Below are 14,029 nucleotides of genomic sequence, written 5' to 3'. Positions count from 1 at the left end.
TGACGTGAACGGCACGTACGACGGGACGAAAAATACGACGTCCTATACACTGCATTATAGCTTTCGGCGTGAAAATCCTTTCTGAGCATGCGCGCAACTTTGTTTGACGAACAAGCCTACACACGAGCGGGCTGTTCGCTGAAACAAGGTTTCAGCGGACAGTTTTTCGGAAATTCCGAAAAACCTTGTCCGTCCAACTGTCCGCTGAAACTGTCCGCTGAAAGCCCACACACGAGCGGACTGTCCGCCCAAACACTGTTCAGCGGACAAAGTTGGGCGAACAGTCCGCCCGTGTGTACGCGGCCTTAGAGTCTGCAAAAGACTTGAGACTGGGGGGGAGGTTCACCTTCCAGCAGGACAACAATCCTAAACATACAGCCAGAGCTACAATGGAATGGTTTAGATAAAAGCATTTTCATGTGTTAGAATGGCCAAGTCAAAGTCCAGACCTAAATCCAATTAAGAATCTGTGAGAAGACTTGAAAATGTCTGTTCACAGACACTCTCCAACCAATCTGACAGAGCTTGAGCTATTTTGCAAAGAAGAATTGGCAAAAACTTTAGTTAGACTTACCTGTAATGGTATTTTTCTAAGTCTTTCAGGACAGCACCTGGAGAGAGCGCAACTCCACCCATTTTCCCAGGAAACACTGCAGTTTCTTTAAAGACCGATCACTTCCACCATGGCCTCAATTGTTTATAGAGTACCTCCAGCCATGCTGAAATTAGATAAGCAGAACATAGCAATAACACCACATTTTATAACACAACTAGGGCGGGTCATCGGTGCTGTCCTGAAAGACTCGTAGAAATACTGTTACCGGTAAATCTAACTAAGCTTTTCTCACCTCGTCATCGAGGACATCACCTGTAGATAATAGTGAGTACTTACTCTATAGTGGGACCACGCTTGTGGAAAGGCTTGTCCATGTAGCCACCTTGCAGATTCTTCCCAGTGAAGCCCCTGCTCGTTCCGCCAAGGACGTTGCTACTGCCCGGGTCGAATGGGCCACTACTCCTGTGGAAGGATCTACCCCTGACGCTTTGTAGGCTTCCTTGATGGCCCTTCGCAGCCATCTTCCTATGGTGTTCTTAGAAGCACTGTACCCTTTACACGGGTGGTGGCTCCCGTGCGAATGCGTGGGAGTGACGTCATCGTGGCTTCGTCGAATGACAGCGGTAGAGCAGCGAGACCCACCGAGAAGATGGATGCGGCGGACTACAGGGGACAGCGGTGACATCGCTGGCTCCTGTGTCAGGTAAGTGACACATAATGGACTACTATGAGAGGCATAGTAGTCCATTATGCTTTACATTTGCAGGGAATCAAAGAGGAAGTAAACCCATTAGGGTTTACTTCATCTTTAATTAGAAAACAGGTGATAAAGGTGCTGGTTGGCTAAATTTTTCAAGATATTTTACAATTTTATATTTTACAATAAAGATTTATAAACAGACGAGTATATTTGCCTACAAGGGAGGGAGGTGTCTGAAGATCATGATGCCTGGTAACTTCTCTACAAAGTATGGTAGAACAATGAAAACGGTACCGCATGGAAGTGTATAAATGCATCTTCACTTTGAGACTAAAGACTATCTCCCAACTGTAATATATTGTTCTTTTATTGCAAGGTATCTTGGCCAGATCTACGCATCATACAGTTGGTGGCTTGTGAAAGTGTCATTGCCTAACATTACCGAGGAACAGTTGCGTCATGTTTTCCCTCAGAAGCAAAGATTTCTCAAAACTGTGTAAACAATGCAGATAACTTCTGCTACATTTGTGGTGAGGTTACATTTGCATATCAAAAAAGTTCAGTATGACGGCAGTGGTAAAAAAGGCACACCGCCTATATTTTGGATGCAAAATAGGTGATCCGGAGAAGAGTTGGGGCCCTCGTTATTGTTACATTACATGTGCAACTTATCTGCGTCGTTGGCTAAACAAGAAGAAAAAGTCCATGACTTACGCAGTCCCGATGGTGTGGAGGGAGTATGGAAATGTTACATGAAAAACCAATAAATGGATGGAAAGTTATGTTATTGGTATTAACAAAAAGATGCTTTTAGAATGATTGGTGTGGCACCATTCTCATTGCTATATCACATTTTGCAGAAAAGTTATGAAGCATAAGAGCACATCCCCCTTGTAATTTAGAATTATTTTGATGCATCTTTGAGCTGAAGCTGTGTCTTGGAAACTAGAGCCAATTAATACTCAGGACTTCATTTTTCTTTATTAGGCCTGGTTCACACTTGTGCGATGCGAGAACCCTGCAAATCCAATGTGGGCTCCCGAATCGCACCCAACACGCCCGGCAGTTCACACTGCCATATGCAAACTGCTGGGGAGTGTCATTATATGTTAACGACACCCCAATTTCAGCTTGCGTATCGCACTGCAAACTGACAGTTCGGACACGAATCATATCGCATATGTGTGAATACACGTGCGATCCGATTCTGGTCCAAACAGAAAAAAGGGTCCTGTGCGTGTTTGGACCGAATGCGGTGCAATATCAGCCATACTATCTGTATGACTGATATCGCACTGCACAGACATCGCATGTAATGTGAACAGCACTGCGCTGAGAATTACATGCGATGTCTGGCACCGCACAAGTGTGAACCGGCCCTTAGTAGCCCGTTCTGGTAAAATGTTGCTACTTTTATTTCTGAGGCTTTCTCCTTGTAGACCAGTGTTATCAGAGCAGCCCCATCAGTGATGCCCATTAGTGCAACCCAACAGTGCCTCCTCATGAGTGCTGTCTATCAGTGTTTCCTCATCCGTGCCACCTATCAGTGTTTCCTTATCAGTGCCACCTATCAATGTTTCCTCATCTGCGCCACCTATCAGTGTTTCCTCATCAGTGCCACCTATCAGTGTTTCCTCATCTGTGCCGCCTATCAGTGTTTCCTCATCTGTGCCGCCTATCAGTGTTTCCTCATCTGTGCCGCCTATCAGTGTTTCCTCATCTGTGCCGCCTATCAGTGTTTCCTCATCTGTGCCGCCTATTAGTGTTTCCTCATCTGTGCCGCCTATCAGTGTTTCATCGTCTGTGCCACCTATCAGTGTTTCCTTATCAGTGCCACCTATCAATGTTTCCTCATCTGTGCCACCTATCAGTGTTTCCTCATCAGTGCCACCTATCAGTGCCACCTCATCAGTGCCACCTATCAATGTTTCCTCATCAGTGCAGCCTAATCAGTGTTTCCTCATCAGTTGGAAAGAAGAAAGAAATGGCTGCACATCCAGAACTTCCGATTGCCCTTTATTTTGTTTCACAAAGATAACACCAAAGACACCAAACCATGGTTACGTAGACGCGTTTCACACATATATTTTGTGCTTAATCATTAATCATTGGTAATGATTAAGCACAAGATGTATGTGTGAAATGCGTCTACGTGACCATGGTTTGGTGTCTTTGGTATTATCTTTGTGAAACAAAATAAAAGGCAATTGGAAGTTCTGGATGTGCAGCCATTTCTTTCTTCTTTCCAAGTTTCCCACGGAGGCGGGTCGGGACTAGCACTCTGCAAGATACTTTAATCAGCCTTATCTTTATACACCTGGAGCAGCGGTTCTTTTTCTTGGATACTTTCCTCATCAGTGCAGCCTAATCAGTGTTTCCTCATCAGTGCCGCCTATCAGTGCAGCCTAATCAGTGTTTCCTCATCAGTGCTGCCTATCCGTGTTTCCTCATCAGTTCTACCTCATCAGTGCCACCTATCAATGCAGCCTATTCAGTGTGTCCTCATCAGTGCCACCCTTCAGTCCAGCCTAATCAGTGTTTCCTCATCAGTGCCACCTATCAGTGCAGTCTAATCAGGGTTTCCTCATCAGTGCTGCCTATCAGTGCAGCCTAATCAGTGTTTTCTCATCAGTGCTGCCTATCTGTGTTTCCTCATCAGTGCCACCTCATCAGTGCCACCTATCAGTGCAGCCTAATCAGTGTGTCCTCATCAGTGTCGTCTAATCAGTGTTTCCTCATTAGTGCCGCTTCATCAGTGTTCATCAGTGGCGCCTATCAGTGCCCATCAGTGAAGGAGAAAAATTACCTATTTTCAAAATTTTATAACAGAAACTAAGAAAACGTTATGTGTCATTCCAAAATAAATGGGTGCAAATTGCACTGCAAAGAATTGCATGTGATTTGAACAGGAAAGCAGTGTGATTCCTGTCCAAATCGAATGCAATGTCCCCCATGTCTCCTGTGTGTGTCTACAGAAAGGGATAAAGGCGCCATCTAGTGGGCAGTTTTAAAAATGTTAGAACTCACAGTACATATCTGGCCACATGAAAAATAATCTACATACTGTAGGTGCCCCTGTCCCGCTGATGACAGCAAATCAGGGCTGGTGGAGGTGCTCACAGGGAGGAGAAGTTTTGGGGACCCTGCGGGTATAGAGCGGAAGTGATGTCAGGTTGGGGGTGGCCCGCCTCTACATTTCCTCCAGCCCTGCGAGCCTCTCCAGCAGTGCAATTTGCGCCCATTTATTTTATAATGATGCAAATGATACCGCAAAGCATCGGTATCGGCAGTATTGATACTAGCAAATGCTTGGTATCGGCATCCCTAGTTTCTATTTTTGATAAAAAATCTAAGCTAAATGTTTGAAAAAAATAAAATGACCATTTTGACCAGAATAAAATATCTTCCACTGACAGCCTGTCTAATCACGGCCAATAAAACTGAACAATCAATGTCAATTCGTCAAAATGATTGAATCAGACCCTGATTGAGTGAAACAAAAACATGTTCAAACCAATTACAATTCTAGCCTAAAAAAAAAAAAAAAACGAATGCAGCCATCACACCTAATGATCGGTAAGCTTCAATAAATTACAGTTTTGATTTAAAATTGAATTTCGCTTTAACTGCTTTGCTGACCATATACTGTAAATATACAATGGCAAGGCAGCTCCCGTGGGCAAGATCACGTACCTGTACGTGATCCTACACTTCCAGGGCTGGGGCGCGCACGCATATCGCCGGAGACCCGCTCCCCCTGCGATTGGATACCGCGGGTCTGCGAATGCGATGTCTGCCAGGGCCCGCCGATCGTTCGGGACACAAGCAGAATATCGGTCTGCCTATATAAAGGCAGATCGCCATTCTGTGAGAAGGGAAGGTAGTGATCCTATGTTCCTACAAAGCAGAAAGATGGATCTCTGCCTTCCCACAATACAAGCACCTCCCCCACAGTTAGCAAGTGCTCCCTAGGCCATGGGTGCTCAATCTGTGGCCCTCCATTACAAGTCCCATCATGCCTCTGCCTGTGGGAGTCATGCTTAGAACTGTCAGCAACTTGCAATGCCTCAAGGGACTTGTAGTTCTGCAACAGCTGGAGGGTCACAGGTTGAGCACCCATACCCTAGGCACACATTTAACCCTTTGATCTGCCCTGATGTTAACCCCTTCACTGCCAGTGTCATTAGTACAGTGACAGTGCATATTTTGAAAACTGATCACTGTATTAGTGTCACTGGTCCCCAAAAAGTGTCACTTATTCCTCGTACACACGACCGAGTCTGCCGGACAATCCACCTGTGTGTGGGCTCCGGCAGACTTTTTTTACCCAAAAGTCTGGTGGACTTAGAAAGTAGTTTTGACTCAAAAATACGGCCGTGTGTGTGCTAGTCCGCCGTACTTTTGAAATGATCGAATTTTTCCCACACGGAGAAAAGTCCGTTCTTTTGAGCTAGCTGGGACTAGCGAAGGAAGTCAATGTCGCCGCCTTTGGCCCCGTCACCTGGTATAGACTTAAAGGGGTGGGGACGAGCGAGCGCCCCCCCCCCCCCCTCCTGAGCCGTACCAGGCTGCGTGCCCTCAACATGGGGGGTGCTTTGGGGAAGGGGGGGCCACGCTCGCTCGTCCCCACCCCCTTTCTTGACTGGCCGGGTAGCGTTGTTGGATAAGGGATCTCATATGGACTTTGGGGGGGACCCCCACGCCGTTTTTTCGGCGTAGGGCTTCCCCTTTAAGTCCATACCAGGTGACGGGGCCAGCGACGTGTCAATCTCGCCGCCGAAGGTGGCGACATTGACTTTCTTCGCTAGTCCCGGCTACCTGTATATGCAGACTAGGTCCGCCGGACTATCCGCCGTACTTTTGAAATGAACGGACTTGCCCACACACAGAGGAAAGTCCATTCATTTAAAAAATACGGCGGATAGTCCGGCGGACCTAGTCTGCCGGAAAAGTCCCGTGTGTGGCCAGGTCCGCTCGTTTGGACAGTCCGGCGGACCTCACAATGGTTTGTCCACCAGACTAAGTCCACCAGATAATCTGATCCATGTGTATGCAGCACTATTGTCCGATTTGTCCGCCGCAATGTCGCATTATTCGCTATAACCTTTGCGCAAACAAATCAATATACACTTAAAGCGGAGTTCTACTTAAAATAAATAAATAAATAATTAAAAGTCAGCAGCTAAAAATACTGACTACTAATAGTCAGACACTTACCCGTACCAGAGTCCAGTGATGTGGGAGCCCCGCTCGTCTCCCCCTTCTCTCTGTGGCACTGGCATAGTCATTGTGGGCGCCTGGCTGTGGCTTCACAGCCGGGCACACACTGCGCATGTGCGATGCGCGAGCCGCGTGACGTGCTTTTTTACCCAAAAGTCTGGTGGACTTAGAAAGTAGTTTTGACTCAAAAATACGGCCGTGTGTGTGCTAGTCCGCCGTACTTTTGAAATGATCGAATTTTTCCCACACGGAGAAAAGTCCGTTCTTTTGAGCTAGCCGGGACTAGCGAAGGAAGTCAATGTCGCCGCCTTTGGCCCCGTCACCTGGTATGGACTTAAAGGGGTGGGGACGAGCGAGCGCGAGCGAGCGCGAGCGAGCGCCCCCCCTCCTGAGCCGTACCAGGCGATGCGCAAGCCGCGTGACGTGCTGTGACTGGGACCTCTGACATGTCCCAGAAGATTGCCGAGAGGGGGGGGGGGGAGAGATGAACTGACTTCGGGAACTGCGGAGCCCCCAGGAGGAAGTGGGAGCAGGGACCCTCTAAAAAGAGGACATACCAAATGTGGCATGTCAGGGGGGTCACCTTCCCTTAAAGCGGAAGTCCCATTTTTGGGTGGAACTCCACTTTAAAGGGATTTTTTTTTACCAAAAATATGTAGCAGAATACATATTGGCCTAAATTTATGAAGAAATTTTTTTTTTTATTATTTATTGGATATGTTTTCTAGCAGAAAGTAAAAAATATTTTTTAAAATTGTCTGTATTTTTTTGTTTATAGCAAAAAAAATAACCAAATACCACCAAAAGAAAGCTCTAGTTGTGGGGGAAAAAAAAAGGATATAAATTTTAATTGGGTACAAGGTTGCATGACCTCGCAATCGTCAGTTAAAGTAACGCAGTGCCGTATCTCAAAAAAATGGGCTGGTCAGGAAGGGGGGTAAACCTTTCCAGAGGGCAAGTGGTTAAGTGTAGTGTTTCTGTAATTTTGCCCGGATTACTGTAGTTGGTTTATATTGTGTTCAGTGTTCTATTAAATATGTTATTTTTAAAGTTCCCTACATTTTTAAAATTCCAGGATGGATTATAAGAAGATAGCGGATGAGGTTTCCCAGAAGATTTTATCCTATCATGAGGATACCTCAAGCTGGAAAGTGGCCAAATCTACCGTGAGTTCAGATCATCCCAATAAGTAAAATACATCATTTCTGCAGAAGACAATGTCTAATGTGATCTATTGTTCCTCCTAGAATGATATCATTATTTCATGGAAACCATCCACTGAATACTCAGGAAATATGTAAGTAGCGACTGCCAGAGGTACGTTAGAGTGAAGGAGGTCCAAGTTGTGGGATTCTGTACCAGTGGTGACTGATGCTCAAAATGTTTGGGGGGGGGGGCAAACAAACTGAAAAACTCTGAAAAAAAAACCCCCATCAATGTCAGCCTCACTGTACCATCAAACGCAGCCTCACTGTGCCCATTAAATGCAGCCACTGTGCCCATCAAACGCGGCTATTGTGCCCATCAAATGCAGCCGCTGTGCCCATTAAACACAGCCACTGGGCACAGACACTGAAAAAATTCTGAAAAAAAATCCCTCCCATCAATTGCAGCCTCACTGTACCATCAAACGCAGCCACTGTGCCCATCAAACGCAGCCTCACTGTGCCCATTAAATAGAGCCACTGTGTCATCAAATGCAGCCACTGTGCCCATCAAACGCGGCTACTATGCCCATCAAATGCAGCCACCCTGCCCCTTAAATGCAGCCACTATGCCATCAAATGCAGCCTCACTGTGCCCATTAAACGCAGCCGCTGTGCCATCAAACGCAGCCACTGTGACCATCAAACGCAGCCACTGTGACCATCAAACGCAGCCACTGTGACCATCAAACGCAGCCACTGTGACCATCAAACGCAGCCACTGTGCTCTTCAAACGCAAGCCACTGTGCCCATCAAACGCATCCACTGTGTTATCAAATGCAGCCACTGTGCCATCAAACACAGCCACTGTGCCCATCAAAATCAGCCACTGTGCCATCAAATGCAGCCACTGTGCCCATAAAATGCAGCCACTGTGCCATCAAATGCAGCCTCACTGTGCCCATTAAACGCAGCCGCTGTGCCATCAAACGCAGCCACTGTGACCATCAAACGCAGCCACTGTGCCCATCAAACATAGCCACTGTGCCCTTCAAACGCAAGCCACTGTGCCCATCAAACGCAGCCACTGTGCTCTTCAAACGCAAGCCACTGTGCCCATCAAACACAGCCACTGTGCCCTTCAAATGTAGCCACTGTGCCATCAAACGCAGCCACTGTGCTCTTCAAACGCAAACCACTGTGCCCTTCAAGCACAAGCCACTGTGCCCATCAAACGCAGCCACTGTGCTATCAAATGCAGCCACTGTGCCATAAAACGCAGCCACTGTGCCCATCAAACGCAGCCACCGTGCCATCAAACGCAGCCACTGTGACCATTAAATGCAGCCACTGTGCCCATCAAATAGTGCCACTGTGCCCATTCAAATGCCACCACTGTGCCCATCAAAATTTTCCACTGGGGCCCCCCGCTTGCCATCTGCCCGACACTTACCCTTTCTCGGTGGCGGGACAGGCAGCGGGTGATGGCGGAAAGCTGGGGGGCCTTGCAGCGGGTCAGGCACAGTGAGCTGTGTCCTCCGTGCGTCTCCTGCTCTCCACCTGATAGGCGTCCAATCACAGCACCTCTCCTTTCAGCCAATCAGGTGATGGGTAACAGACCCGCGCTTCCTAAATGGCAGAGAGGCGGTTCAGTGTTAGAAAAGCAAATAGAGAAAATATAACCCAGAAGGTTGTGCTGAGGAGGGACTAATCGAACCAAGAAACCGGAAGAACCACATTCCACTGAACCAGAAGAGAAGGTATTCCTATATCATTGATGTATGGGCACCACTTTCTTTTTATGGAAAACTTGACCAAAGAAGAACTATATGGGTGTAGTAGGTTGATGTGTCATTTACAGATTCATTATAATTCATACATGTCCTTTTTTATCCCCCTATTCAGATACCGAGGAGAAGGGATAATCGAAGAAGTTCCAGAGAAAGTCATTCCATTTCTGTATATTGATGAACACAGGAACAAGTGGGACAAATCCTTGAAACTTTACTCCATCCTAGAGCACATTGACCAGGTTCTCCACCTTCTATTATACTTGTGATAGATTTCACTAGGGGTTTGGCTGTACAAAAAAAAAAAAAAAGTTGCAGATCATTTAATTAATGAACTCATACCTTATATGACTTGTTGTAGGCTGGTGTAGTTAGCTAGTCTGCCACTAGGTGGCTCTGTGTCAGAACAGAGTCTGGTTCTAGCAGACAGTGTCATCAGGTGCTAGGCCTCTTTCAGTTAGATCCCTCCTACAGTGAAGTCATGGGTGAGGCAGCACCCATATATAAGCCAGATTGGGAGGTGCTCTAATACAGCTGGGGCATGGAAGCCAATCACCCTAAACCAGTACATATATGACCAGCATGTGGAGGCCCGGTACAGGGCAGAAGGCTAGGAAGGAGTCGACCTGCACCGGCTGTAGACTTCCTGATCCTTATGTAGGTGGGAGCTCGGTTTTTTTTTTACACCAGGCCAAAAGTTTCCTGAGTAAGGCTGCTTTGCCCCCCCCCCCCCCCCCCCCAGGTCACCAGAACTGGTGTCCCCATTGGAAGATTTCCTCTCCATTACTTTACTGGGGACAACCCAAAATTTGGGATTTTCTTTTACTTTCAATGATAATGGTAAGAACAGGACAAAAAAAGGGGGTGAAGCTCCCTAACTGAGACATAAACAGTAATAATAGGGTTCTGATCCCTCCCAATCTATACAAAACTATTTAAAAAAAGTTTGCCTTTAGTATACTTTATAAATGTTTGTTATATTCCTTTAGTTATACTTTATATATTCCTGTATCATCAGCTCCATCTAGTGGCCAAAATGTGGTATTGTTTTCTAAAATACCAGAATGAGAAAACTATACCGTCTATAGCTAAACTTTACAAAAACAATATAATAATATAAAATAATAAGAATAAAAAATATGATAATAAAAAAAATATCAAGAGATATCAATTATATTCACACCTAAATGAAGGCCCAATTTGTCCTGGGGAAAAAAAAACATGGTGTAACTCACTCGGGTGCCTGGAGATTTTGCAGGGCCCGTTCAGACTTAGACAGCTGCCGCAGAAGAAAGTTGCAGTGATTTTTCTCTCCAGCAGCTGTCCATTCTGACTGCAGTAGGGGGCGCTGTGGTGTAAGATTCACTGCATCACACAGCTCCCTTTTTTTATAGATAATTTTGTAGCACTACCCCCGAAAGAGCTGCTGGTTAGATTTGGGCTTACCATTACCTTCAGTTCTCCTCGTTTCACATCTAGGGGTGTCCCGTGCAGGGCTGGACTTACCACTGGGCTTGACTGGGCTCAAGCCCATGGGCCCCGCCCAATAGGGGGCCCCACGGGCCCAGCCAAGATACATAGCTGAGTGTACTCGGCACGGCTCCACTCACAGTCACGCCCTATGATGGACATAACACAGGGACTGGGCGTGACTGTGAGCCGAGCCGACTACACTCGGCTACTCTCGGCTCCGCTCGATATCCGGCGAGAGGACTCAAGAGCCACCCGAGAGGACCCAAGAGCTGCCCAAGAGGACCCGAGAGCTGCCGAGAGGACCCGAGAGCCACCGAGAGGGCCCGAGAACAGTTTAAAAATGACCGAGATACAGAGTCCTGTGTATCTCGGTGGCGTCATTTTTAAACTTCAAGGCTGCAATGACACTGGACAAGGCTGCAGATGGGCACTGATAAGGCTGCATTGATAGGCATTTAAATGTAAGTTTTTTCCTTAAACTTTCCTCCTAAAAGTTTTTTTCCTTAAAATTCCCTCCTAAACTTGGGGTGCGTGTTATATGCCGATAAATACGGTAATGTATAGAAGGGAAGGCAGGGCCCGAAAGTGACTCAAGCCCAGGGGCCCCCACCACCCTAAGTCCTGCCCTGGTCCCGTGGTAGATTGCCCAATAACTCAAGAGACTGACAACAGATCTACTTGAATGGATTTTATTTGCCAAACGTAGACTCGAGATTTTTTTTACCCAAAAGTCTGCGGACTTAGAAAGGAGTTTTGACTCAAATATTGTCCGCCGGACTCGCAGTCCGGTGGACAATACGGCCGTGTTTGTGCTAGTCTGCTGTACTTTTGAAATGAATTGACTTTTCCCGCACAGAGAAAAGTCCGTTCATTTTGAGCGCGGCTCCAGGTAGCCGGGACTAGCGAAGGAAGTCAATGTCGCTGGCCCCGTCACCTGGTATGGACTTAAAGGGGAAGCCCTACGGCGAAAAAACGGCGTGGGGGTCCCCCCCCGGGTCCATATCAAACCCTTATCCGAGCACGTTACCCGGCCAGTCAGGAAAAGGGGGTGGGGATGAGCGAGCACCCCCCCCTCCTGAGCCATACCAGGCCGCGTGCCCTCAACATGAGGGGGTGCTTTGGGGAAGGGTGCAGGTGCGGGCATCATCCCGGTATACCCTCCGAAAGCCGAGTACGCACATCTTCGTACGCTCGGCGGGAAGGGGTTAAAGCTCAAAAAATAAAAAACGCACAAGAGATCAAATACCACCAAAAGAGAGCTCTATTTGTGGGCAAAAAAGGACGTCAATTTTGTTTGGGTGCCACGTCGCACGACTGCTCACTTGTCAGTTGAAGTGGCGCAGTGCCAAATCGCAAAAAGTGCTCTGATCAGGAAGGGGGTAAAATCTTCCGGGGCTGAAGTGGTTCATTTTGTTGGACTAGTAGAGTCAAATCAATATGATCGTCACCGTTATTGATGTTTTGTGCTAATAAAGTTTTCTTCTTGTAGGACACGGTGATCTGTCACACCATCACACACAGTTCTGGGATGGGGCTTATTTCATCCAGAGAGTTTGTGGATTTAGTACACATTAGGAGATATGACGGAGGAGTCGTCTCCACTAATGGTGAGTGCGCTTCTGTCATTATTATTTCTTTTTCATCTTGTGCACCTAATTATGAATCCACCCCTCTGTAAATGAGTCTAAAGCTCCCATTGGATGGCTGCAGCAGGTGGGCGGAGCTGGGAACTCAGGTGCAGAGATTTCATTGCCCTATTTCCTCCAACCTTTCGGATGATGGAACTATCTATTTCTGTGGAGAGATCCTAAACATTATTTGTATATCATATTTGTTGCCACTTTTTTTGATTTTTACATCCTAAAATTCCTCTTGGGTGGAGTTGTGCTAATATCACAATGTCTTGGTTGATGCAGTGGCGGCTGTTTTTTTGTTTGGGGGAGGGCAGCAAACAAACACCCCCCTCCCCGCCAACACCTCAAACTCCCCGAACCCCCCATTGCTATCTGCCTGTCCACCGGCACTTACCCCATCTAGGCGGCTGGCACATCGGGCAGTGGCAGGCACATCAGGGATTGGTGGGCACATCGGGCAGCGGCGAGTACATTGTGCAGTGGCGGACATAAGGCTGCGTCGGGCATCAAGCTGTAGCAGGCATCGGGCAGTGGCTCCTGTGTCTTCTCCTCCTCGCTTCCGCCGTGCGTCTCCTCCCCCCTTCCAAGCGTCCAATAGGATCCGCTGTCCTTTCTGCAAATCTGGTGACGAGTATCAGACCCGCTTCCAAATTGGCTGGGAGGAGGATCAGTGTTGCAACAGTGAATATTAACTCACTGTTGCAACACACTTGGGTGGGCTCCAGACGCAATGCTCTGCGTCCCGAGCCCACCTTATTTTGAAGCCTATTAGAGCCTCTGGTTCTAATCAGGTGCTTCAAAAAACACCCCCCCGCCATAGAAATTAATGCACCCGGTGTGCTGAAAAGGGCTGGATAGGGAGGGTGGCGGTGCTGGATAGGGGAAGTGGCACCCATGCGCCAACAATGGATGGGCCGCCCCTGATTGCTAGTAGACTTCACATGTATGCAAACCACACTGGGTAACACCAACATGTGAAACTAAGCCTCCTTAACTGATGGAATGAAATGGGCAGGAGTCCCAGGACAGGGACAGTCAGGTTGAGGGGGAACAAGCTAGATGATGCTGGCAGGGCCAGTACAAGGGGTGGGTGGAGGGGTGTTTCCTGTAGGGAATGAGGTGCCTTCCTTCTGTTACAAAGCTGACAGGATTAATGACAACGGCATCACTACTCTTGTCAGCCCAGCCCTGGGAGCAGAAAGGAGAGGAGGAGAGAGCCGGGAAACGGTGCGGGCTGTGTTCTTTCTCACCCTCCTCCTTCTTGCCAGTGCAATGCTCCTCTATTACAAGCAGGTGGCAGTGTTCACAGACGCACAGGAGCTGCACTAGCAGGAAAGATGAATGGGAGAGAGAGCACAGCCTGCACCACTGAGCGCAGAAGTGTCCAAGTCGCAAGTGGAGGAGAGGGTCATCAACACTAGCATGGGCTCAATGTTAAAGAGCTTCACAATGATTTTGACAAGCCACTGACTGCTGAGCGTAGGATTCCCCTAAGCTTGCACATCATGAA

The 14,029-nt window shown here is 47.6% G+C and overlaps 1 protein-coding gene across 1 annotated transcript in view; it reads left to right on the top strand.

Annotated features, from left to right (window-relative positions):
• The window catches only part of LOC143941063 (stAR-related lipid transfer protein 6-like), a 35,546-nt gene that overhangs the window by 16,216 nt on the left and 5,301 nt on the right, over positions 1-14,029 (top strand). The window contains exons 2-5 of the mRNA XM_077462993.1: positions 7,552-7,642; positions 7,724-7,773; positions 9,528-9,654; positions 12,375-12,492. Of these exons, the coding sequence (XP_077319119.1) occupies positions 7,553-7,642; positions 7,724-7,773; positions 9,528-9,654; positions 12,375-12,492 (385 nt within the window). The 5' untranslated portion in view covers position 7,552. The remainder of the gene's footprint in view (positions 1-7,551; positions 7,643-7,723; positions 7,774-9,527; positions 9,655-12,374; positions 12,493-14,029) is intronic.

This window comes from Lithobates pipiens, unplaced genomic scaffold, assembly GCF_037356315.1.
Source record: "Lithobates pipiens isolate NorthernLeopardFrog02 unplaced genomic scaffold, aLitPip1_a1.2 Scaffold_3, whole genome shotgun sequence".
Lineage (NCBI taxonomy): Eukaryota > Metazoa > Chordata > Amphibia > Anura > Ranidae > Lithobates > Lithobates pipiens.
This window is presented reverse-complemented; position numbering and strand designations above follow the sequence as displayed.